Source organism: Oncorhynchus mykiss, chromosome 15, assembly GCF_013265735.2.
Source record: "Oncorhynchus mykiss isolate Arlee chromosome 15, USDA_OmykA_1.1, whole genome shotgun sequence".
NCBI lineage: Eukaryota > Metazoa > Chordata > Actinopteri > Salmoniformes > Salmonidae > Oncorhynchus > Oncorhynchus mykiss.
The window spans coordinates 57,663,771-57,689,276 of NC_048579.1; the positions used below are offsets into that span (position 1 = coordinate 57,663,771).

At 41.5% G+C, this 25,506-nt stretch overlaps 1 protein-coding gene across 1 annotated transcript in view; it reads right to left on the reverse strand.

The window, feature by feature from the left end:
- Positions 1–946: 946 nt before the first annotated feature.
- LOC110490402 (chemokine-like protein TAFA-2) overlaps positions 947–25,506 on the reverse strand; it is a 54,761-nt gene continuing 30,201 nt past the window's right edge. The window contains exons 2-6 of the mRNA XM_021563777.2: positions 16,121–16,224; positions 11,653–11,805; positions 6,957–7,081; positions 4,742–4,798; positions 947–2,213 (exon numbers count right to left, since the gene is read on the reverse strand). Coding sequence (XP_021419452.1) covers positions 4,769–4,798; positions 6,957–7,081; positions 11,653–11,805; positions 16,121–16,223 — 411 coding nt within the window. The 5' untranslated portion in view covers position 16,224 and the 3' untranslated portion in view covers positions 947–2,213; positions 4,742–4,768. The remainder of the gene's footprint in view (positions 2,214–4,741; positions 4,799–6,956; positions 7,082–11,652; positions 11,806–16,120; positions 16,225–25,506) is intronic.

Sequence of the window (25,506 nt, forward strand, 5' to 3'; positions counted from 1 at the left end):
TTACTGGTATTATTCTCGCAGTTCCATGCCTTTTCAGTTGTGATTTTATGAAGGTATTTTCTCTCCTGGCTGTCATAGACTTGGAACTCAATAACCCCTAGATTTCATTAGCTCCTCTCTCGGTGTGATGTATTTACTCTGGTGACATCATTGTTTGTCTGCCCATGAAAGGCAAACAATGGTATTCATTAGGGCGGGGGAGGAGATTTGAAAAGGTAGGTTCTAGTTGAGTGGGGGTGACATTGACTTTGAGTTTGTGGGCTTTGCATTCATAATGGTTGAAAATGTCCAATACAGTGCCAATTTAGGATTTGTCGTTTGCTATGTTTTTATCATGTCATGGCCAATGAAATCTTTAAATGTACATTTTCAAAGTGTGTGTGTGTGTGTGTGTGTGTGTGTGTACGTGTTTAACTATTCTAGTTGGGATCAGAAGACCCCACAAAAATAGTAAACAAACAAACATTTTGACCAACTGGGGACATTTTGTTCATCCCCACAAGGTGAAATGCTATTTCTTGGGGGTTTAGGGTTCAGGTTAGAATTAGGGTTAGGAGCTAGGGTTAGTTTTAGGGTTAAGGTTAGGTTTTTGGGTTAAGGCTAGAGTTAAGGGTAAGGGTACAGGTTAGAGTTAGTTAGGTTTAGGGGTTAGGGAAAGTAGGATTTTGAATGTGACTAAATTGGTTAGCTGTACAAGACTGTGTGTGTGTGTGTGTACATTTGTTTTTTGTACACTATGTGTTGTGGAATAGCACATAAAGAGGAATCTGAAAGGAATCAATGTTCCATTCCACAATAGAGATAATCTAAGGGCTGATACATAATCATTATGAAGCCTTATCAGCTTCATATTGTAGCCTACACTGTGTGAAGCATAGCTAAACAGAGTCAATCTCTGGTTTCTTCATTCCTACACCTGAGGAGGTTAAGGGTCACATGACAAGCGTTAAGTTAAGACACAACCACAGTTTATTATTCGAAGATGTTAGCAATTGTACAGACGAAGGAAGCGTCAGAGACCTGCTGAAAAGTTATCAGCGAATCAGAAATTAATTTTAAAAAGTACTTAACCGGCCCCTACCAACCCCATGGGCTATAGCCAGTATTGTAGAATGAATGCATTTTAGCTTGCATACATTAACATAAACTTTACATGGACATTCGAATCTGAGCCTCAGCATTGTGCAACATAAACAAACTAACTGGATCCACTGGCAGTTGACAGGATGATTTTCAAAAGAACCTAAGCAAACGCTAAGCACACTAGGGGTAACTCATTTGCGCACCACATTCATTAAATGTGTACATTTTCAAAAGTATGTACCTAGTGCCCCAAATGAAAGATAACACCCTTGGAATAAAACATGCAAATCAAACATGAACTTCAATTTTCAGTTTTGGTGCTACATTGTAGTCTGCCCTATACATCAGTAGTCTACATGTATTTATCCTTGGATACATCACATTCTCTCACTTGCCATTGGTTGGTCATTGGTTGCAACTCTCTTTTGAATAAGCCATGTTCCCTGCACGCAGCACCATCGAGAATGGCCACCCATAATAATGGCCACCCATAATAATGGCCACCCATAATAATGGCCACCCATTTAAGAAATATGGAGGTGTACATACGCCAATTCCAGTACCTGTGCCTTTTTTGTATCTTTGAAAATCACCCTACATGTTCAATGATTGGCTCAATACAATAAGGTTCACCAATTTTATATTTCTTCTTCTCACCATTTTCTGACCACCATTTGATTGTTAAAAACGGGATCGAATTCGACTCGTCCCTAATATTCATTGGGGAAATTCTTGATATTGATGATACTCTGTTACAGTAATGATGCACAATGCATTCTAAGGGGAAAAAAACTATCACTTTACAAATAATGTTTAGGCAAAATTCACCATTGTAATCCACTATAAGCAGAACAATGTTAGAGAATAAAAAGACATCCTGATGCCCAATGTAGTGATAGTCATGTCTGGGCTTTTCAAAATAAAGGTCCCCTCTACTGAGCAATCATTTAGTAGTGTCCACTCTTCTCATCCAGATGTCCTTTGTTACCCTGTGCTTGTAAGTCTTCCAGAAGATTCATAGTATAGTCTCCAATAGAGGGAGTCTCTATTTACAAAAAGGGTCACTGCAATGTTCTTGAGTCCATGATGGTATTCCACAGGTAAAGACCCAGTAACATTTATTGATCCACCTGTAACACACACACATTTCCATGAACATCAGGCCATCCAGATTCCATCTCACAATTAATACAGCATGTGCAATACAGCCAACGTCAGTGTTTTCACCACCCAGTTGTTGAGTTAGAAAAGGATTATAAAGAGTGTCTTTGAAGTGTAGACATAAAGGTTAATGAACAGATTCATTCAAAATGCATTGTTTCTTCAGGAAAAAAACGGTGTTCTCACATTCAGTCCTTAGTGACTACAGAGTCAGCTTGAGGTAATGTGGTGCAAAGTAATCACAGGGCCTTTTGCATCGAAAGCTCACGGTTCATTATGAAATGACCTTTTTTGAGAAGTTTACAATTCTTAATCTCATGACCTAATCTTGTATGAATTAGGTGGTTGGTTTTCTTTGCTAGTTTTAATGAGAAAAGGCAATAAAGTGAGCAAAGAAAAGCTATCAGGAGATATTAGCGTCTTCACTCACAGTGGTCAACAAACAAAGCAAACTCATTAGCGTTCTCAGCCACTGAAATTACCTCTGTCACACTGACTGCACAAGTCACACATGCTTTTGTCTACTTCTTTTTCCAGATAGGGGTAAAACAATAATGATAAGCATAATACTAAATCAAGATTTGAAAGGCACAAGTGATTTCCCCTGGATAAAAATGTACTTTTCCAACTAAATGCCTTTCCCCATCCGTGCTGGGAAATGATTTGTAGTGGTAGGCTACACTCAGGGGGAGGAAATTCCTTGAAGAAAATTGAAACAGAGAATATGTTTTGCAGTTTAGGCTAAGTTGTCATTCAAATTTTTCCTGCTCCACTTTCCATATCAGATTCTGGCCTATCCTGACAGGGATGGTGTTTTTATCATGATAAAGGACTTGTGTGGATAGAATTTGCCTTACCGTACAGATGGAGGTTTTCTGCCTCCCCTAGTTTAATGCTGTCAGATACTCTCAGCACTTCGGACCCTTCACAAGATTAAATTGCCCGTCATGAAGCTCCGGCCCTGACTGACAGCTCCTCGGCTCAGGCAAAAGTACATTCCGGAAAGGGCTTAAGAAACGTGCCTTGCGAGGAACACCCATAACACCTTCATAACGACGTTCCACTATCGATTCCTGCAGACTGTCTACCGACTAGGCCAGTCTGACAGCTGAGGGAAGCTGCCACGGGAGTTGTCAAGCTACATTTTTACTGCTGAACTTTGCAAAGAAAACAGGCACCTTTGACAGACTAATTTTGCTAATTCACCAATCAGCTATTTGACTGTGGACAGGCCCGTTTTAATTTGTCCGAATACACTGTATTCTCTGTCTATGAATAAATTAGATTAAAATATAGTGGCAAAAAAATTATGTGACAACCCCCAGGCATCGCCTAACTTCATATTAAAAAACTCTCATAATCATATCAAACACACTCAGTAAATTCCACAGATATTTAGCTTAGCATTACGCCACTTTCATATGTGTAAGGAGAGAGCGCCTTCTTGTCGTTCATATTGCAATACATTCTCCCCCTCAATGAGCCATTTACATTTCCGAGCTGTCACTGTGATTAATGTGGTACTAATTTGAGAATAATTCCATGCTACAAAGACAAAGAGCAGGCACCGGTTTTTGTCAGCAGAGAAAGGAGCCTACACGAGACAGATCTAACGGCATCTCAGTAGTCGCAGGAGGGGAAAATGAATGCATCGACTGAGATCATCGTCATCACCAGAAGACAGGAGGAATTAAATAGGAATGTGGCACCTTCTGAAGGTTTTTCAGGCTGCCTTCAAAACATTTAACTCAATCTCTTTCTGAATCATATTCAATCACATACATTGTGTTAAACCTAAGGCTGAGTGAAAACAATGAGCGAAACAGGCCTATAGCTGCATGGGTCAGAGGGTGACTCATGAAATCTGTAACAGAAAGATACCCAACCTGGCTTGGCTCATTATTCATTGTACAATTATCATTTTCCAATCTATAATGGCTAAATGGGTTATTTGGACATGTTATGCTAGATAATCATTCTCCTGTTCATTCTCCTGCATTTTCAATAGGTTTTGCCCGTGGCAGGGAAGCACATTAGCGAGTAGAGGGAAATACGCTTCCATTTTAATGTAAGGCAATTTTATTGAGATGGCATAATCACATTATGGGGAAGCAATGTATTTTCCATCTTCTAAAAGATGTTGAAGTCTCTTGGATGGCAGGTAAAGCAATTAGAACACTCTCCCCAGCTGTTTTGTTGAATTTATCTATTTAAACCATAAATGATCCATGAATAGTCAGTCATTACTTGCATCCTAATAAGTACAATTAAGGAGCATGGTGTAAATCTTATTTCCTCATTAAGCAAATGTTCAAACTAATAGAAAGGGTTTGTTTGCTGTTTCTCACCAGCGCTTGACACAGTAGGATACAGATAATGTTTAAACTGTAATATTCAATACTTGCATTAAAGGCTATAGTCTGAATTCAGAAAACAATGAAGATTAACGTTGATATTGGTCCAATTCAATAAAATTAATCTAACAAGATTGCATCACCTTGATTCGGTTCCAGGGCATCAAGGGTTACCAGAGCTGATCCCTGTCCGATGAGATCTTTCCAGCGTTCCGTGTTAACAAAGACAGGGGAAAAAGAGGAAGTGAAGAGATGAGTTTTAAATTTCATCCCAAGCTAAATTAACATGTGGGTAAGGTTATTATGGTTGATCAATCCATCAATACTGCTGCAGCAACACTGTCCACCAAATAAACCCCATTCCATTTTGAGGTCCCGACTAATCCCCGGATCGATAATTACAGGCTCCAGACAGGTGTGGTGTGGTGTGGCCAGTTTAAATAATTAAGTACATAGAAGGAGGCAGAACTCAAGTCTAGGGGTCGTCATAACCCAGGGAAGGATACGGGCATCGGGTTACCACGTTAAAAGCAAGTAATTGGAGTGAGTAATTTGCACGTTTCGGTCCTCAAAATGGCTCTGATAGTGCTAAGGAGACATGTCGGCCCCTCAGATATAGGCCCCCAGGGTCCCAGTAGTGACTGTAAACATTAGACAGTTTTAGCAATGGCACGGCAGAGTGCTGTAATTTCAGACTAAACCGTTTGACCTTGACCAATGATACAAACAGGCAAGGTCAATAGGTTGAGAAACATATAGGTGTCTTTTTAAACTGATGTTGACTGTACTTGGCTACTATGAGGACTACTATGACCCCTACTATGTTGATACTCTGTACAGTCATGGCCAAAAGTTTTGAGAATGATACAAATGTTAATTTCCACAAAGTTTGCTGCTTCAGTGTCTTTCAAAATGTTGTCAGCTGTTACTATGAAATACTATTGTATAATTACAAGCATTTCATAAGTGGCAAAGGCTTTTATTGACAATTACATGAAGTTGATGTAAAGAGTCAATATTTGCAGTGTTGACCATTCTTTTTCAAGACCTCTGCAATCCGCCCTGGCATGCTGTCAATTAACTTCTGGGCCACATCCTGACTGATGGCAGCCCATTCTTGCATAATCAATGCTTGGAGTTGTCAGAATTTGTGGGTTTTTGTTTGTCCACCCGCCTCTTGAGGATTGACCACAAGTTCTCAATGGGATTAATGTCTGGGGAGTTTCCTGGCCATGGACCCAAAATATTGATGTTTTGCTCCCCGAGCCACTTAGTTATCACTTTTGCCTTATGGCAAGGTGCTCAATCATGCTGGAAAAAGGCATTGTTCGTCCCTTTGCTGAGAAGCAACCCCACACATGAATGGTCTCAGGACGCTTTACTGTTGGCATGACACAGGACTGATGGTAGCGCTCACCTTGTCTTCTCCGGACAAGCTTTTTTCCGGATGCCCCAAACAACTGGAAAGGGGATTCATCAGAGAAAATGACTTTACCCCAGTCCTCAGCAGTCCAATCACTGTACCTTTTGCAGAATATCAGTCTGTCCCTGATGTTTTTCCTGGAGAGAAGTGGCTTCTTTGCTGCCCTTCTTGACACCAGGCCATCCTCCAAAAGTCTTTGCCTCACTGTGCGTGCAGATGCACTCACACCTGCCTGCTCCCATTCCTGAGCAAGCTCTGTACTGGTGGTGCCCCGATCCCGCAGCTGAATCAACTTTAGGAGACAGTCCTGGCGCTTGCTGGACTTTCTTGGGCGCCCTGAAGCCTTCTTCACAACAATTGAACTGCTCTCCGAGAAGTTCTTGATGATCCGATAAATGGTTGATTTGGATTTTTTTGCAATCTTACTGGCAGTAATATCCTTGCCTGTGAAGCCCTTTTTGTGCAAAGCAATGATGATGGCACGTGTTTCCTTGCAGGTAACCATGGCTGACAGAGGAAGAACAATGATTCCAAGCACCACCCTCCTTTTGAAGCTTCCAGCCTGTTATTCAAACTCAATCAGCATGACAGAGTGGTCTCCAGCCTTGTCCTAGTCAACACTCACACCCGTGTTCACGAGAGAATCACTGACATGATATCAGCTGGTCCTTTTATGGCAGGGCTGAAATGCAGTGGAAATGTTTTTTGGGGGATTCAGTTCATTTGCATGGCAAATAGGGACTTTGCAATTCATTGCAATTCATCTGATCACTCTACATAACATTCTGGAGTATATGCAAATTGCCATCATACAAACTAAGGCGGCAGACTTTGTGAAAATGAATGTGTCATTCTCAAAACGTTTGGCTGAAATGAAATTCGATGGCTTGTTGCCACTGTCTAAAGTGCAATGTGTTGATTACGATGACCCTTACCTTGGTGGTCTTTATCTTGTTCCCCGTGGCGCAGCTCCATCCCTTCAGATCTGGGAGGACTTTACACTCCTCCCCATCCAGACATGGATGCATCTGACACCACCACTTCTGCTCCACTATAGAGGCTAGGGGAGAACAGAGACATCGTTACAATGAGCAGCTTTGAGAGATACTAGGGAGACATACAGGAACAGACATGTTCCTTGTTTGACAAAACAATAGGGCTGGGAATTGCTAGAGGCCTCACGATACAATATTGTCACGACACTTAGGTGCCGATACGATATGCATTGCGATTCTCACGATTCTATATGTATTGCGATTTGATGTTCCAAACATATGTCTCACTATATGTCTGCTGCAGAGAGATGAGAACTACCGCTTACGTTGCCTACCTATTTTTGGAGTCAAATATTTATATAATATTGGCAAAAAATAATATTGTGAAATGTAACTATCGATCCCCCCCCCCCCCCCCCCCATCACTACAAAACACCATGAGGTAGTTGTATTGAATTTAATGAGAGCCAAACAATCATGCACAGAGGGTGGATACATTAAGATCAACTTTTTTGTATCCCACAGGCATGATTACAACAGCCATATTGTGTAAAGCACCTTTAGAAGTGACAGTAATTGTACAACGTTGGCTGTATCATACGGTTTGATGTCCACCAAACTGTTGGAACAGAATACATTTCAAACACTTAACAATGCTTTGAGGAGGTGATCAGGCTCAAACTGAGATGAGAGCTCAGGTAATCCCTGGATGTATAAAAACCATAATTAAAAGGTTAAGTGCTGATCATTTTTCAGAGATCACCCGTGGAGCACTTTAAACTGGGCGCCATTGGCACAGCGCTTTAATTTGCTGAGAATGTCAATACTCAAATGTCATCGAATAGGTTAAACGCATCTGGTGCCAGACTTTAGGTGTGAACTGCTTTTCAATCCCAAATTGAGGCAGCTCTTTCTGCCTGGTTGGTGGTCTGACTGCCACATTGGTGTGGGTAAGTGATGTTCTGGGACTGACATGGCATAGATGTAAGTCAACTTCAAGTGCCTTTTTTGAAAATGTGAGGGTTTCAAATCGCCCCCTCCCCTTTAGGAAGCATAGTGATTGCTGTGTACTTTCTATTGATTTCAAAGCAGAAACGTGTGTTCCCTTCTCACTTCGCGTAGACCTAGTATCATGATACTGTACATGGATAGAAAGCTTTATGGGACAATGATACATCAGTCTTAACATTCTGATACACAGCTCTGTTAATCACCTACGTTCACTGTGCAATACAAGGGAACAGGTTTGGAGCCTTGCAAATTAATCTGTGAGCTTTGAATATGATACCAGGTGCACAAGGAATGCAGCAAATATAATGTGAGCTAAGCAAAACTGGGAGGGCTGTGAATTCACTGTTCTGTGGTCAAAACTTCAGCCTTGTGGAATTACATAGGGGTTTTGTGGATGTCACAGATCCCTCCGGAACTTTCATTACGCACACCTGTCCCCTATTCCCACTGATTAGTACTTGTATAACTGTGCCCTTTGGTTTCCATAGTCTGTTGATTATTGTTACTATGTCCGTTGGTGCGTGTGAGTACCTGTGCTGTGTGTCTTGGGTTTTCGTGCCATTGTGGATTGCGCAGATGATTACGGGTCTCGTGTGCTTGTGTTATTTAGTCGAGGTGCTCCTCGCTCTTTGTTTTGGGTTTCTACCCTGTGTTTTGTTACGTGTTTGTTTAGTCTTTGTCCCCATGCCTTTACACGGCACGCCGTAATTTCAGTGAAATTAAAAACCCTATTACGCATTCCTGCGTCGGTCTCCCGAATCATTCATACCAACGTGACAGTGGATATGTAAAGCCGAGTTGACTTTGCAGTGAGGCCTGTTGAAGTGTAACTAAACCTTGAATGTGGTTCAGAGAGGCTGTATGATTTAATGCAATGAAAGGAAACATGATGCAGCAGTCAGCTTTATGCCTCAGAAGAAGCACATTTATCATGAGGGCTCCTGAGTGACGCAGCGGTCTAAGGCCCTGCATCTCAGTGCTAGAGGCGTCACTACAGACCCTGGTTCGGTTCCAGGCTGTACCACAACTGGACGTGATTGGGAGTCCCATAGGGCGGCGCACAATTGGGCCAGCATCGTCCAGGTTAGGGTTTGGCCGGGGTAGGCCATCATTGTAAATAAGAATTTGTTCTTAACTGACTTGCCCAGTTACATTTTTTTAAATTAAAAAATCAAGATACACAAATCAAGTACATTTCTTTCTACTGGCAACTTTGAAGCACTCAAATCTACAGTTCACATGCAAACGTACATTGATTTCATCATTGATACAGCCTTAGGCCTCTATAACGATGGACAGTATTGAAATTCTTATCCTGTACATTGAAAACCTCTTATGAATCCAGAAAACAGTTAAGAGAATGGAAGATGTGTTTTAGAAAGCCAAGAGCACTCCTGGCATACTTTGCTCACCACATATTTTATTTAAATAGGCAAGTCAGTTAATAACAATCTCTTATTTACAATGACATCCTAGGAACAGTGGGTTAACTGCCTTGTTCAGGGGCAGAACAACAGATTTTTACATTGTCAGCACGGGGATTCAAACTAGCAACCTTTCGGTTACAGGCCCAACACTCTAACCACTAGGATAGCTGCCGCCCTGAAACAAATATATATCTAATTTCACACTTATTTCACGGTAACACATTCCCTGCTTGCCACACATGAGATTTACTCCAAAACAAGGAGCAGTCACTTATACCCCTGATCTGTCAGTAATTTAAGGATTAAGTCGTACAGTATCAACGTGAGGTGAATCCGGCTTGGGCCAGACATTGCATTGAAGGCGCAAAATTGGGTTCTGATGGGAAAAGACAACACATTTCTGGGTGCCTGAAGATAACACTCATTGAAACGGCACTGAGATTCACAACATCTACTTTCACGTCCTATAGGTACAGTGCCTTCAGAAAGTATTCACACCAGTAGAGGCTGCTGAGGGCAGAACGGCTCATCATAATGGCCGGAACGGAGCAAATGGAATGGCATCAAACACCTGGAAATCATGTGTATTCATGCATTCCACTCCAGTCATTACCACGAGCCCGTCCTCCCCAATTAAGGTGCCACCAACCTCTTGTGCTGCACACCCCTTGAGTCAATACACATTAGAATCCCCTTTGGCAGCGATTACAGCAGTGAGTGTTTCTGGGTAAGTCTCTAAGAGCTTTGTACACCTGGATTATACAGTATTTACACATTCTTTAAAAAATGATTCATGCTCTGTCAAGTTGGCTGCTGATCATTGCTAGACAGCCATTTTCATGTCTTGCCATAGATTTTCAAGCCAATTTAAGTCAGAAGTGTAACTTGGCCACTCAGGAACATTAAATGTTGTCTTGGTAAGTAACTCCAGTGTAAATTTGGCCTTGTGTTATAGGTTATTATCCTGCTGAAAGTTGAATTTGTCTCCCAGTGTCTGTTGGAAAGCAGACTGAACCAGGTTTTCCTCTAGGATTTTGCTTGTGCTTAGCTCTAATCCGTTTCTTTTTATCATAAAAAAAACGTCCTAGTCCTTGCCGGTGACAAGCATGGTACTCAGTGATGTATTGCGTTGGATTTGCCACAAACATAACGCTTTTTATTCAGGACACATTATTAGCAGTATTACTTTAGTGCCTTGTTGCAAACAGGATGCATGTTTTGTAATATTTTTATTCTGTATCCGTTTTTTCCAATAGGTGCCCTTTTTTGAGAGGCATTGGAAAACCTCCCTGGTCTTTGTGGTTGAATCTGTGTTTGAAATTCCCTGCTCGACTGAGGGACCTTACAGAGACGAGGTAGTCATTCAAAGATCATGTTAAACACTATTATTACACACAGTCCTTGCAACTTATTATGTTACTTGTTAAGCACATCTTTTAATCCTGAACTTAGTTAGATTTGCCATAACAAAAGGGTTGAATACTTATTGACTCAAGACATTTTAGCTTTTCATGTTTTATTAATTTGTAAAAATGTAGAAAAACATAAATCCTCTTTGACATTATGGGGTATTGTGTGTAGGCCAGTAACACAAAAAAAATCTCAATTTAATGCATTTTCAATTCGGGCTGTAACACAACAAAAGTCAAGGGGTATGAATACTTTCTGAAGGCAGTGTATTTGGCATGTTCAGCTCATTCTAATGGGATCACATGGTTCTACAGCACTATAGGGAGGTAGAGGAGGAGTACAATTCAGCAAGACCATTACTGTAAAAGGCAGAGACAGTACCGAGTTGTCGTAAAGCACCAGACTCCACTAAATGTAAGGAATTGCAGGAGACCAAACTAATTTCCCCTGAGGATGCGACTATATGGCACAGGAGCACTTCTGGTAAACACTTTTTTTAACACATTTAATTACAGTTTAACACTTGTAAAGTGTATTGTAAAGTTTAAGAATAAAACAAAGTATAAATGAGGCCTCTGTGGATGGCTATGACTAAGCACCTTGTGGTCTGAAGCGTTAAAAAATTAACAACAATTCTTAAGAGCAGTTTCACTAAGGAAGACGGTGCAAGCTCACCATATAAAGATTTAATGATCTCAGTTTAACCTCCTCAGATTAGTCAGAGTGGAACAGACCATCAGCAAAAAATGACACATCGATAGAACATTAAATATTCAGCTGGAACGTACCATCTACACAAGACGGGGCAGCTCTGGTCGTCCCGGCCACTTGTCCAGGGAAGCAGGAGCATTTAACCGTTTGGGAACGTTCTTCTATTTTGTTCTTGTTGCAGCATCGATGCAAAGCCACAACCTCGCAAGTGCCGGTTCTGACTTGATGCACTGTAGAAAACATAAAACAGACGGAAATCAGAATTAGCCACTTGATAACTCCGTAACTAAAATAACGCAGCAGTACTTCCACATAGCCTAAAACTCAGCTTAATGTCATAGTGCAGCACAAAAAAGAGCCTTAACGCAAATACTTTTGTATTACTTATGCTGTGTGACTGCAAAAAAGGTTAGAATCAGGGGTTCATTTTTAACAGGCAATGAAGTAGGTCTACTATATGTCCATTGTAGAGTTAACTTTGTATTAGGTTGACTAACAGCCTGTTCACATATTCAGAACACTGGAGGCATATACCTGTTAAGGGAGGCTACCTAATACTTATGCGGTACCCACAACCCTGAAGGTACAGAATAACTATGATTAAGCTTTAAAATAGTTTGCAACTGAAAGCATCAGCCAATGAATTAGTAGGCTATTTTGCAATTCAAAAAACAATTGAAAAATCACTTTCTCAGTAAGTAGTTTCTTACAAGTTCTCCAGAAAATAAGGTGCAGTTGCTGCAGTATGTTGAGCCAATTCCAGCTCACGCTACATTGTCTGAATTATTTAGGGACTGTACTGCTCCCTGCTCTTTTAATTACATGTGACATTTTCACGAGGAGTCCGTCCTTCTGCAGAGGCAGTTATTGCTCATTTGGTAAACAACAAATGAAAAGTGCTGTGGAACCTTCCCACTGATTGCTGTACTTTATACCAGTGAAGCCAGCCAAGTTTATTTAATTAAATTGCTTTTGCATGTCTTGTTATGTTATTTTCTTTTTTTCAATTAGGCAAAAATGTCGTAGGAGGAGGTAGGGTATTGAGTCGACTGTATTGCAGCTGCATCAACACCTAAAGTAACACCCTCAACACCACCATCACTGGGACACAATGTGGAAGACTCACACCTCAATCAATAACATTTGAATGTTTCCAATGGCTTCAATCTATCATTTGATAATAGTATTATTGCTACGGTGAGATTCCTCAAACTAACTGTTAGGAGTTCAAGCAGATGAGTAGTCGTGCCATGTTATCGAGAGGTGTTAGGTATAGGCCTATAGATCAAAAGGCAAGCAGGAAGTGAAAAGGAGGGAGGTGGAGCTCTTTTTTGATAATACACAAGTTTTGATAGCGCTTCTGCTATCGCCGTCCCCCCCTGTCCCTGCTCATTCATCAAAATAACTGAGGCGCAATTGCTTGAACGTAGCGGGAGTCTGACTCACACTCTACTCGTATCAAAAAAGACATGAAAGACAAATACGTTTCTGACGGCGTTGCTTAGATCTATGTAAAAGTAGCGCCATTTCACAGAGAGGAAGAGTTTTTGGGAGTATATTTGGAGCTCTAGCCGTATGACCACTGTGCTGTCCTGCTATGAAACAGAGTTTTTTTTATGTACTTGGGAATGAGTCTTTCCCAGAATCCCAGAGAAGCGCCTTTCCCTGCTGGGCCGGTGCATGGAAAAGGACTGAGTGGCTTTATAGGCTGGTGAAAAGCATATTCCAAGGTGATAAAGAACTGGTGACCCATGTAATTGCTCTGCACTGACTGACTACAAATTGATTCTCTCAGTGTTTGGAAAGTGGTACCAACACTACAGTTCATGATTATATTCACTTAAAAAATGTATATAGTCATTATTTCTCTCTGTTTGAGAGGCTTTTGGCCGAGTCGGTCTCAGATGCACAGTACAGAATGTCCAGATTTTTCTTTACCGTCAATCAATTCTGAATATGTAATTATAGAAATAGTGCAAGTGAAGACAGCCAGTGGCGCAAATAGCTTTTCAAGCTTGGGCGATAGATAGAAGACTGTTTTGTCATCATTTTGATCATGTAAATTGGTAGTGAACACCTCTCTCTCTCATAAGATACCTTTTATTGCAGGGCTCCACTGAAGCGGACAGTCTATGAAGTGAAATCCTCAAGGCACACTACAAATCAGATTAAGAAGTGAAATAAAATGTATTTTCCCGAGGGTAATGCAATTGCTGATCTATTCTTGACCAAGAAGTATAGATTGTGCTGTTTCAGAAAAAAAGAAAGAAAGATAGGACTCCCAAATGGTCGGGAACTGTGCTCTTGAGGAAAAGAACAGTGTTTCTTTTTTGGGAATCCATTTGCACTGTTACCAGCCAACTGATTTCCCAACAAACACTGGAAATCTACAAAGAAGATCAAATGCACTTACAGACATAATAGGATACTCGCTCTGGGTTGCCTATAATTCAAATAGAATTGCTTCCGTATAATGGGGGGATAAGGACATTCTCACAATGTTTTTAAGTAGGCTGAATAGGTTGTAAACCTTTGGAGTGAGACCATGCTTCATTGTACATTTTATTGCAATGCGCTAATGGTCTATGACAGTAATTGGACAAACCATTGGACAAACTAAAGCTATATGTTTAGTCTCAGTGCTAATTGTATGTGTCCAGTGTTTTCCCATTGGATCAATACTTGGAATACTAGGAAAAATATAGATGATCAGAAACATTCCTCCACTGACTTTACAAGGACAGTGGATCATTGTAGTGGTAAGGATTGTAAAGGTCCTTGGATCTCTTATTCCAAGGATGTGTATCCGGTAGGAGTGCCAATAGGGTCAAGTGCTCTTGTTGTGCCTCTCCAGTATTGCACCTTGGCCGTGTAAACAACTCAATATAGTGGCAAATACAAGGTGAACCAGAGAGAGCAACTCGGAAGGCGAGGCAGATCACTCTTCCTGCACATCTCAGCAAATTAAAGCCAGGCACGTCAAAGCGAAAAGAGGGAAGAGTGTTTTGAAGATATACAAATTTATGCAGCTTTTTGCTGACAGAAGCCACTAATAAAAAAAAGTATTGCGAGCACTCAAATAGGACACAAAGTGCATTAGAAAATCAATTTCTTTGCTTGCCGAAACCAACAATATTTACTTAGGGTGGTTATTTTTTTCAATGGTATAATTAATTTTTTTCTTGTGTTCTCTGGGAAGAATGTATTTTTTTGACTTTGAACGTGTTCTGGATTGATTTCATCCCTGGAATGATAACAGGTTTACAGCAACAGAAATAACACCCGAGGGAAATTAGAGGGCTGCTGAAGCTATCAGATAGAAATTGAACGTGTGCGAGATTATTCTGATCCAATTCCTGCAGAAATGATGAGCGCCTTGAGTAAGGATCGCTGCCAATCAAAAGCCACATGCTGGAGGCCCATGCCCTACTTTAATTGGTCGACAGACAGAAGAAAGCTAAATATTTTCTGTCATGTCCACGAATGGCCATCCTGCATGTCTACGGAATCACCTTGCCAATTATCTGCAACAGTGGATTGTCAGTGAGGCTCCCAGTGTTAAAACCAATGATGTTGAAACATTTGAGTTGCCCCACACTTGTAATGTTACTGAGATGCCATAATTGATCTCACTGGGTTCTAGTGGTGTCCCAGCTTGTCTTAACAAGACAAGGGAAGTATTTAGAATTACATCTCTTTCACACATTTAAACCCTATCACACAATCCTTTACCGATGGAACACCAGGTGCATTTAATCATCTATGACCTAAGATAAAACGTCTAGGCATACTATAGGCTATAAAAAGTTATTATAATGTGAAGGCTCAGATCAGACATCACCTAAACTAGCAGGATGAATGTACAAAACATTAGCAAGGAATGCCTTGCTAATATTGAGTTGCATCCCCCTTTGTCCCTAGAACAGCCTAAATTCGTTGGGGCATGGACTCGACAAGGTGTTGAGAGTATTCCATCGGTCCGCTTGGCACCGGGGCGGCAGGTAACCTAGTGGTTAGAGCATTGAAAGGTTGCTAGATCGAATCCTCGAGCTGACAAGGTCAAAATCGGTAGTTCTGCCCCTGAACAAGGCAGTTAACCCACTGTTCCTAGGCCATCATTTTAAATAAGAATGTGTTCTTAACTGACTTGCCGAGTTAAACAAGTGTTAAATTAAATAAAAAGACTACCATACCCCGTTCAAAGGCACGTAAATATTATGTCTTGCCCATTCACCCTCTAAATGGCACATATACACAATCCATGTCTCAATTGTCTCAAGGCATAAAAATCCTTCTTTAACCTGTCTTCTCCCCTTCATCTACACCGATTTGAAGTGGATTAAACAAATTACATCAATAAGGGATCATAGCTTTCATATGGATTCACCTGGTCAGTCTGTTCATAATGTTTTGTACAGTCAGTAGTAGGCATCTGCCAAAATGAACTTTAAAAAAGGCAATGAGCATGCTCCAATTTGTCCATGACAGCCAACAGACGCTCATCATAACACGCCCCTTCTTACAGGTGTACCGTACTGTCCTTACCTCTGTGACCTTCTGTTGGTCTAGCCATCTCCAGCAGAGTCACCATGCAGACCATTAGAAGTAGAACCCCTTTACTTCCTTGCTGTGTGTGTCTCTCACTCATCCTGCGAGAGAAAAACAGAGAGGGTGAAGGGAGATACACGGCTACACTTACACAAGCATCTCATTGTCTACTTCAGCATCTCGCACGTTAGGCATTTAGGTCATCCAAAACATGGCCGTTGCATCTCAGTGGTCTTAAGAGACTTCCTCTCTCCACATAGCTATTATTCATCGACGTTGATCTGTAACAACTGGACAGGTGAAAGAAAATCATCCCGTTGGTTTCTGCCATATTACTTTCACCAATCGTGTTCATTTGGATCAGTGCGAAAAGAGGAAGACATTTGACTATTGAAGTCCCGTGGTTCACATTCATTCTGCTCCTGCCTTTTCAAATCCACTTCCAAGAAAGGCACACCAAGCGTCCCTCTAGTAGCGTCTTCTCCAGTGTTGTAGGAGATGTGCTTTCAATTGCATCAGGCATCAGGCCAACCTCTGCACACCGGAAGCCTACACACTAGCCAACTACTCAACTCTATCTTCTCCTTCATTATCTCCTTCTCTATCTTTTTCTGCCCATCCCCCTCATCACCAGTATCTCTATTCTCTACTTGCACATCATCATCTGCACATCTGTCATTCCAGTGTTAATGCTAAATTGGAATTATTTCGCCTCCATGGCCTATTTATTGCCTTACCTCCCTACTCCTCTACATTTGCACACACTGTACATAGATTTTTCTATTGTGTTGAATGTACGTTTGTTTGTGTAACTCGTTGTTGTTGTGTTTTCGCACTGCTTTCCTTTATCTTGGCCAGGTCGCAGTTGTAAATGAGAACTTATTCTCAACTGGCCTACCTGGTTAAATAAAGGTGAAATGTATACATATATATGTATTTTAAATCTCCAGTTTCATTCACTTGCTTTACCTCCGTCTTTACCACATTTCCTAATTACCTCTCTCTCTATGACAGGAGCCAAAGGGCCACTCAGAGCAGGCGAGGCCCTTTGTCACCCCCACACAGGCCCTCACCATTTCAGCAGGGCAGAGGCCTTGACAGACCCGTGGGCTGTGGCTCCACAAAGGGAGGAGACGAGAGAGGAGCCTGGGTTCTTCAACTCAGAATGAATCCCTTCCTTCAGCCTTACCCTTGCACTCCTTTTCTCCCTAATGAAGTGTGGTTGAGATGGGGACAGAATACATAAACCATTTGGCATTGCTTGCTATCCTTGACAGGAAATGATCAAATTTCAAAACACAAGACACAAGTGGTGCAGTAATTACTGGAAGAGGCGAGGTATCAGATGCCACGAGGCAGAGACAGTGACATGCTTCGTCTACCCCTTTTCTTTCAACACCCCCTGTCTTCCTCCGCCTCGATCATTGACGTATAGATTGCGTATCTCTCACAGGGATTATCAGATTATTCATCTAGTTCATTTTATTTTTGCAATCATGAAATGGGAGCCAGCCTTTGAGTGTGGAAATAGTGATTAAAAGATGGCCGGTCGATAAAACAGATACAAGACGGACCACTCTAATATAGCACTGAGCTGCCATGGTGGCCTTGCACAGGATTCCATTTTTCAATACAAGATTTGTAAAAATGGACTGTTCATTCCACGTCTCCCATAATAAGTGGATGTTACTATGACGCTGCATAGCTGTGCCAGTATACCACACAGTCAGCCATGCACAGTACAAACAATCACATGATTAGCCTCTTTCTAGTCAACAACTCAATTTTCACCTTCTTCACTGAATGTTAAAAAATGATTGTGGGATCAGTGAAAGTGTTGATTTAGCAAACTATTCATCCCCTTCCTAGGTTTTCACTCCTCCTTGAACACTCACATAGACCACTACCTCACATGAGGGGTTTCTCTGACAAAACACAGGTCTGTGAAGTAAAGAACCATTTTGTGCATGGTTAGTATTCTTGCAAAGCCTTTTCATTTCATGGGAAACTATGAAAGTAAGGGTGCAGATAAAACATTTTAAAAAATTGTGCGCTGGGCTTCAAGCAGCGGGATTTGAGTTACCTAAATATTCCACATCGCCACTGTGTGAAATTACTATTTTTAATTGTACTGTAGTTTTAGACAGAAAGGAGGAGACTCACACTTATTTTCGAGTTAAGATAGTGTCAAAGTGCAAGCGTCAAGTTCTAATTTGTGGGTTTTATTCAAATACAACTTCATGTTTAATGCATGGCTTTTTGTCACAGAATAGACCCAGAGGAAATATGCATAATGTATGCAGCTGATTGCTGCAGGCACAAAACACGAATATCACACAAAAGTTTAGAGGAGAGCAAAAACAAACCAAACAGTAATAAACCACATAGAAATGTACTGTATAATTAAAATCTGGTTTGTGAGGATGAGTTTCTTTTTCTTTTGCCTCTACTCTATGGATGTGCGCTGATATTAACGATACAATACCTCTATTAAAATGGTTCATTTGAAGAACACAGTATTGTTCACTTGTGCCACCTCAGTGGTTTCCCTTAATTGAAATCTGTGTTCAAATTCATCTGGAATGGGACTTTTCTCCCTTTTTATATCTCTGTTGCAGTAAGGTCTGTTGTTTGATGTATGGCCTATGGAGTATAGATTTGATTTTCTTTCAAGAGTACAAAGTGCATTAGTTTAAAACTGAATGAAGCAAGAAATATTTTTCCTTTCCTGTGAACTCTGTTCGTAGGCCCCTTCCTATTCTATTGACTTCTTCTCTCTCTGAAACAAATGGAATAGTTACAGACCAATGAGCAGGCTTTCAAAAGACTCAACTTGACCTTGCTGAGTGGAGCGGTTGCATTGGCTATGGAAGGACCACTTCACAAAAAGTTTTCCCGCTCAGAAAAAATGTGCATGCACAGCTGATCTATCTGTAAAATTAGCTGAAGTGAATGCAATGAAAAACAAGGGAATTGACTGTAGTATTTTGATTTAATTAAATAATGACAAAGGTAAAAAAAAAAAATAAAAAAAAAAAACTATATTATGTTGCATTAATAAGATGTAAATATGCATTATTACCTTTTTAATGTGATAATATCTATATTTAGCAGGTTGTCATAAAGTCAGGAGTTGAATGTTAAACGCTGTTACTGTTTAATGACCAGCAATTACACCTGTCTTCATTGAGCGCCAACAATTACCAATGCAAATATGACATAATGATGTAATTATGCTGTTTTTGCACATATTCATGTTATTACTATATTCTACATAAATATATGAAACTGTGTCATAATGCATGGTTTTGATATGAGAGCATTGCCACTGGTAGCAGTGAACTGAGTATTTGCCTCATAACTGTTCTTGAACACCAAATACTCTAGAGTACAATTATTGGCTAGACTGAATAGTATTACTATATAGGCCAACTGTGATTGGATGAAGACCATATGATTCATTCCCATCCACAAGCTATGCTGGACTGCTTACGAGGCTGGTCCTCACTGTGGTTCCAACAGGTCATTAGGTCAGCATGTGGTTATGGTCAGCCTTCCACTGAAAGTTAGCCTATTCCCCAAAATCATTACTAGATTCTGCCGAGCTCCTTGGATGATCTGTGGAGAGCAAGGTCGTGTTCACAGACTTTGAAGTTCCCTCTGTGCCGTTGTGGTGAGGAGAAGGTTGTAGGTCAGCCTTCCCCATGGACAGAGAATGATGGATTCTGACCCGAGGTAAAAGCGAGATGCTGGCACTCTACAGACAGGACAGGCCAAGATCTCTTTCAACCCAGAGTGAGTGTTTGCATCAGTAAGTCTATTCAGGCTGATATAAGAACAAAGACAAGCGATGGAGTGTTCTCACAGCCAATGGGTCAAGCTGCTGCAAGTTCTAGAACTTTTGTCAGGGATGGATAGCATAACTAGGTGACTTTTTAAGAAACTTGAGATTCAATCATTTAAGAGTGGGGCTGAAATCTAAGACCACGTTTGCCAAGGGGAACAGATAGCGGAAAAGCTGTATTCCCTTGTGAAGACAGACTATACATGTCATGGATACATGTCAAATCATTCTGTCCTATTTGTTAAACCTAAAAATATTTTGCCGCGTAACACGTCACTCATATCCCCGCCTTGAAGGACCAAACTATAATAGTTTTCATAATGTGGACAAAAGACTCCGTCGACCTTGGCCTACATACATACTGTAAAGAGGAAAGAACTCAGGAAAGGGAAGACATTTATTCATCAAGACTTACAGACGTAGGATCTTAATTTGAGCCAGTTTTCTACAGCAGGAAAATAATCCTGCAACAACAGGAAATGTGAATTATAATTCATGGACATTTTTGTGGGGCTTGAAACATTTCAAAGTGGAAATTACAAACTTCAGAAGTCTTTGTATACCTCAAATACATTACACATTTTTACATTTCCTGTATTGCAGGACAGTTCCCATGCAACAGAGAGATCAAATTAAGATCCTACATCTGTATTTACATAGTGGAAAGATCTGCTGAAGTTGCAAAGCTATCACACAGTTAAGCCACGCAATATGAGTGTTGTTCCTACGCCACTGTACTGTGCAAACCTCTTTGAGACGACACACAGTAGCCCACAGAGGGATTTGTGAGGCCATAACAACAAAGAGCCCTGACACATTCGGCGAACAAACATAGGCTTTTATTCCTATATACATGGCCCAACATATGATAAAAGCCTCAGCGTAATAAAGTGCGGTAGAGGGTGGCGTGGGAGACAGACAAAGCTGTGGATGGAGAGATTGGCAGGCAAGCGAGTGAAATCGTTAAACTGCAAAAACCTGGACTTTCCACTCTCTGGAGCTGGATTTGATACAGGGATTATCTCTCTCTAGTCTCTCTCTCTCTCTAGTCTCTCTCTCTCTCTAGTCTCTCTCTCTAGTCTCTCTCTCTCTCTCTCTCTCGTCTCTCTCTCTCTCTCTCTCTCTCTCGTCTCTCTCGTCTCTCTCTCTAGTCTCTCTCTAGTCTCTCTCTAGTCTCTCTCTCTCTGGTCTCCCTCTCTCTCTCTAGTCTCTCTCTCACCCCCCCCTCTCTTTTCCTCGACCGTGACAGCGACTGTCACCTCGGACAGCTGCAGTGGGCCGATTGCACGGTCACAGAACAAGCATCTCTGCTACACAGATGTTCTCCACTGACGGTATGAAGCGAAAGTAAAGCTTTTTTTCCGACCGCCACACCAAACACTTTTCATGAACCTTCTGTCACAGATCCTGCTTTAATGTGAATGTAAACGAGACGTGACACCAGTCATAACAGCCTGTGATTTTTAGGTCGAAAACGATCAACAAAATGACCAAACCCTGTCACAAAATATTATCTGGTTCAAATGTCTATCTTGAACTAACCGGGTCACACTGGCTAATGGCAATTGCGATGCATGTCCAGCAGAGATGAAAAAGACAAACAACATACTGTAAGTAACTGACATAAATGCATGGACCCCTAAATGCTTGACCTGACTTCAGTTTGAACCCTTTCAAAAAGTTTTCACTTTCAAAGTGTTCACCCGTTACCCAACACCAACGCTGAGTGCCCTTTCCGAGTGGTAACCGTCCTAATGACCTTCCGTAATGACACTCGGCGATGTGAAGCCATTTGAGAGGGCAAGCTCATAAACGTAGCAGGCTGCAACATTCAACCCCGTCTCAGACAGGCGTATGGGGGCCAGTGTGATATTTCAATCCATTTCCCATCAAGTTCACTCTGGCACTATTACCAATCAGGAGAAAACAGTGCATTCACACCAATGGATTGGATGGCTGCCTCTCTTGCTCTCCTTTTCCCACTTCCTCCTCCTATGAGTTATGAGGTCATAGTACAATGGTCTATTTTGGAATGGACGGTAAATTGCTCTCTTAGCTGAGGCTTCATGAATTATGAATGAATGTGGTCTAAACATTTTAGTAGTAAGGCAGTGCATATCTTTTGAGTGTTTACTTTAATGAAGGGTGGTACAGGAAGTAGTCATAAAGGATGGGCTCCTTGACTGCTACCCAATAATGACTTCCACATGAAACCGATTGATCAGAGAGAGATGAATATAGCGGGGGGGGGGGGGGGGGGGGGGGGGGAACTATGAAATAGCGTCTGAGTTCTGCCGTTTACATTCACTAGTTATGCCCTTTTGTACGCTTTATTAAGTTTGTCTTCCTGATTGATGCGACTGAAATAACTGTAAAGAACCCAGCAAGAGCTATTTTTCTTTAATGCATAATGTTCGTGTCTAACTTGATAAGAATGGTCATGTGACTTACTTTTTTTCTCACCCATCTACACACAACACCACGTAATGACAAAGGGAAAACGTTTTTTTTTTAGAAACATTTGTATGTGTAGCTGTGTGTGTAGTTGGAGGTGACACTTATTGTCCTCGCGAGTTTCAGCTTAGGCCTACCTCCTCGGGGCATTTCTCATGTGCACAGCTGATATTGATGATGAAGTGGTGATTATTGTTGTGGGTGACCTTTGTCGCATCCTCAGAGGAAGTGTGCATCATCTGCCTGTACTAGTAATGACCTGTCGAGTTTTGTGTTATTTACAGGCAGCATCCACACCGCCACCCAGGCTGGCGCTGTCTGCGCAAACAGACACGTTAGAATACAATCAAATTGCGGAGGTAGATTATCACGCCAGATAGTCACTTCCTGTGCAATTCAGACACTGGTCTCCACCAGTCTCAAAGAGTTAGATCCTTGAAATATTTGTGTCCCTTTTATCTAGCCACATTTTGATGTTCTTCCACCATCCCCACACTCAGTTTGTGTGTTTGACATTTCAATTGATCTTCCCATTGTCTTCAGTGTCTGTCATAAAATCTATTGGTTTGATTTGGCATTTTTCTCATCTTTATATTATCCTTTATGTTTAATCATATTGCTTTATTATGCTTTTGTCATCTATTTATGGTAAGGCCTTCGGGCTGCACCGCTGTATCAATTACACTATTACAATAACATGTATCATGAATGTGAATAGATGAGGGTATGATGTGGGATGTCTTCCCTAACTGTATGCAGCATATTTCCCCTCTCGTCACTCTTTACCATTCTCTCTTCAGAAGTGCAACACTCTTTATGACTATTGACATGCTTTGGCAGCCGTTTGAAACATTCATGTGCAATATTTTGTTAAAGCAATGTTTCCATCCCCTTACAACCTAACCCCAGAAGACGATGCTACAGAAAGAAAGCAGTGTATTGGGTAGGGAACATATGTTACGTCCCAAATGGCACCCTATCCCCTATAGGCCTATATTACATAGGGCTCTTGTCAAAAGTAGTGCACTATGTAGGGACTAAGGTGCCATTTGGGACGTAGCCATAGAGAAATGGCACGCAACCATAGAGAAATGGCACCACATTATGCCTTAGTGCTGCAGGGTGAATAGGTCCTAGCTGTTCAGCGGGGAGCAAATGACTTCAAAGATCTGGCACTTGACAACATGTCGAAAACGGAGAGCCACTTGAATTATCCAATCATGGTGAATGATGCAGATTGTTACGGAAGGTGTGTGTGCAGGAGTGTGCATGTGGGCATGCCTGTAGTGTGTGAGGCCGTGGGTGTGTATATGTGTGTGAATGCGTGTATGTAGGCTGTGTGTGTACACATGCTGTGTGCTAGCATTAGACACTGTCATTTATCCTTGTATAGAACCACCTAGGCTTCAGAGTGTTTTCCCCCAGTATTTGCTTGAGGTGCAGTAGCATCATATAAAACAGAGGGTGCCAAGTGGTCTGACCTTTTAAAGGTAGGCCGCTTTTCACAAACACTTAACCACCGTATGGGAATCAACGCAGCCCAACAGAATCACCACAAGACTGGGGTTACATTGATTATTCTTAGAACAAAAGACAATGAAATGACCTATTATCTGCAATTACAAGATGGGGCTCATTAAGGACACAGTAAAGAATACCGTTCCTAATCCACCACCATTGTTGTGTAGAATCCAAGTCGGTGATGCAACTAGGACGGTCATTTGGCACAAATTAGAGACCTGAACACCCCTCTTGGTCAAGGGCCCAGCCGGCAAAGACTGTTTTCATGACATCCTTACAACCAAAAACTGTCATTATGACATCATTGGAACCAGAAACTGTCATGAGGGTGTCGCATCCAACTTTGCCCACTAGGGAAAGTGACCTTCAATCAAGACACCTGGGAGAGCTGGTGGGTACACAGATGCTGAGGCACATTCACACCTGTAGCAGTAATATGGTTTAAACAAGCCTAATATTACACGTTATTTAAGGAGCTGTTGATGCGATCGGACAGGAGAGCTGAGAACTAATTTAGTTCCAGGCACCTCAGGATGACATATTTCACCAGTGTTAATGCACTGATTTTGTTTATATGTCATAGTAGAGTTGTGTTCATGGGCTTGGCTGTTTAACATCCCTCCAAACAGTTGTTACCTCAGACTCCATCTGGTGTGACTGAAACGACATTCCCTTTGAAAGGTCCACTTCAGCCATTTTGTCTCTCAATATCAAATCATTTCTGGGTAACAATTAAGAACCTTACTGTGATTGTTTTCAATTAAAATTGCTAAAAATAAATACAAATTGCTTAGCAAAGAGCAGTTTCTTAAGCAAGAATTGTGCTCGGACTGTCTGGGAGTAGTCTGAGTGGGGAGGGGAAACACTGAAAACTAAACTCAGCAAAAAAAAGAAAGAAACGTCCTCTCACGGTCAACTGTGTTTATTTTCAGAAACCTTAACATGTGTAAATATTTGTATGAACATACCATGATTAAACAACTGATACAAGCTGATCAAGTTCCACAGACATGTGACTAACAGGAATGAAATAATGTGTCCCTGAACAAAGGGGGGGTTACTTTCAAAATCAAAAGTAACCGTCAGTATCTAGTGTGGCCACCAGCTGCATTAAGTACTGCAGTGCATCTCCTCCTCATGGACTGCACCAGATTTGCCAGTTCTTGCTGTGAGATGCTACCCCACTCCTCCACCAAGGCACCTGCAAGATCCCGGACATTTCTGGGGGGAATGGCCCTAGCACTCACCCTCTGATCCAACAGGTACCAGATGTGCTCAACGAGATTAAGATCCGGGCTCTTCACTGGCCATGGCAGAACACTGACATTCCTGTCTTGCAAGAAATCATGCACAGAACGAGCAGTATGGCTGGTGGCATTGTCATGCTGGAGGGTCATGTCAGGATGAGCCTGCAGGAAGTTTACCACATGGGGAGGAGGATGTCTTCCCTGTAACATACAGCGTTGAGATTGCCTGCAATCTCACAACGGTGGGTTTGTGCCCATAGGCAACATTGTGAGGACCTGCCTTACAACAGGCCCACAAGCCCTCAGTCCAGCCTCTC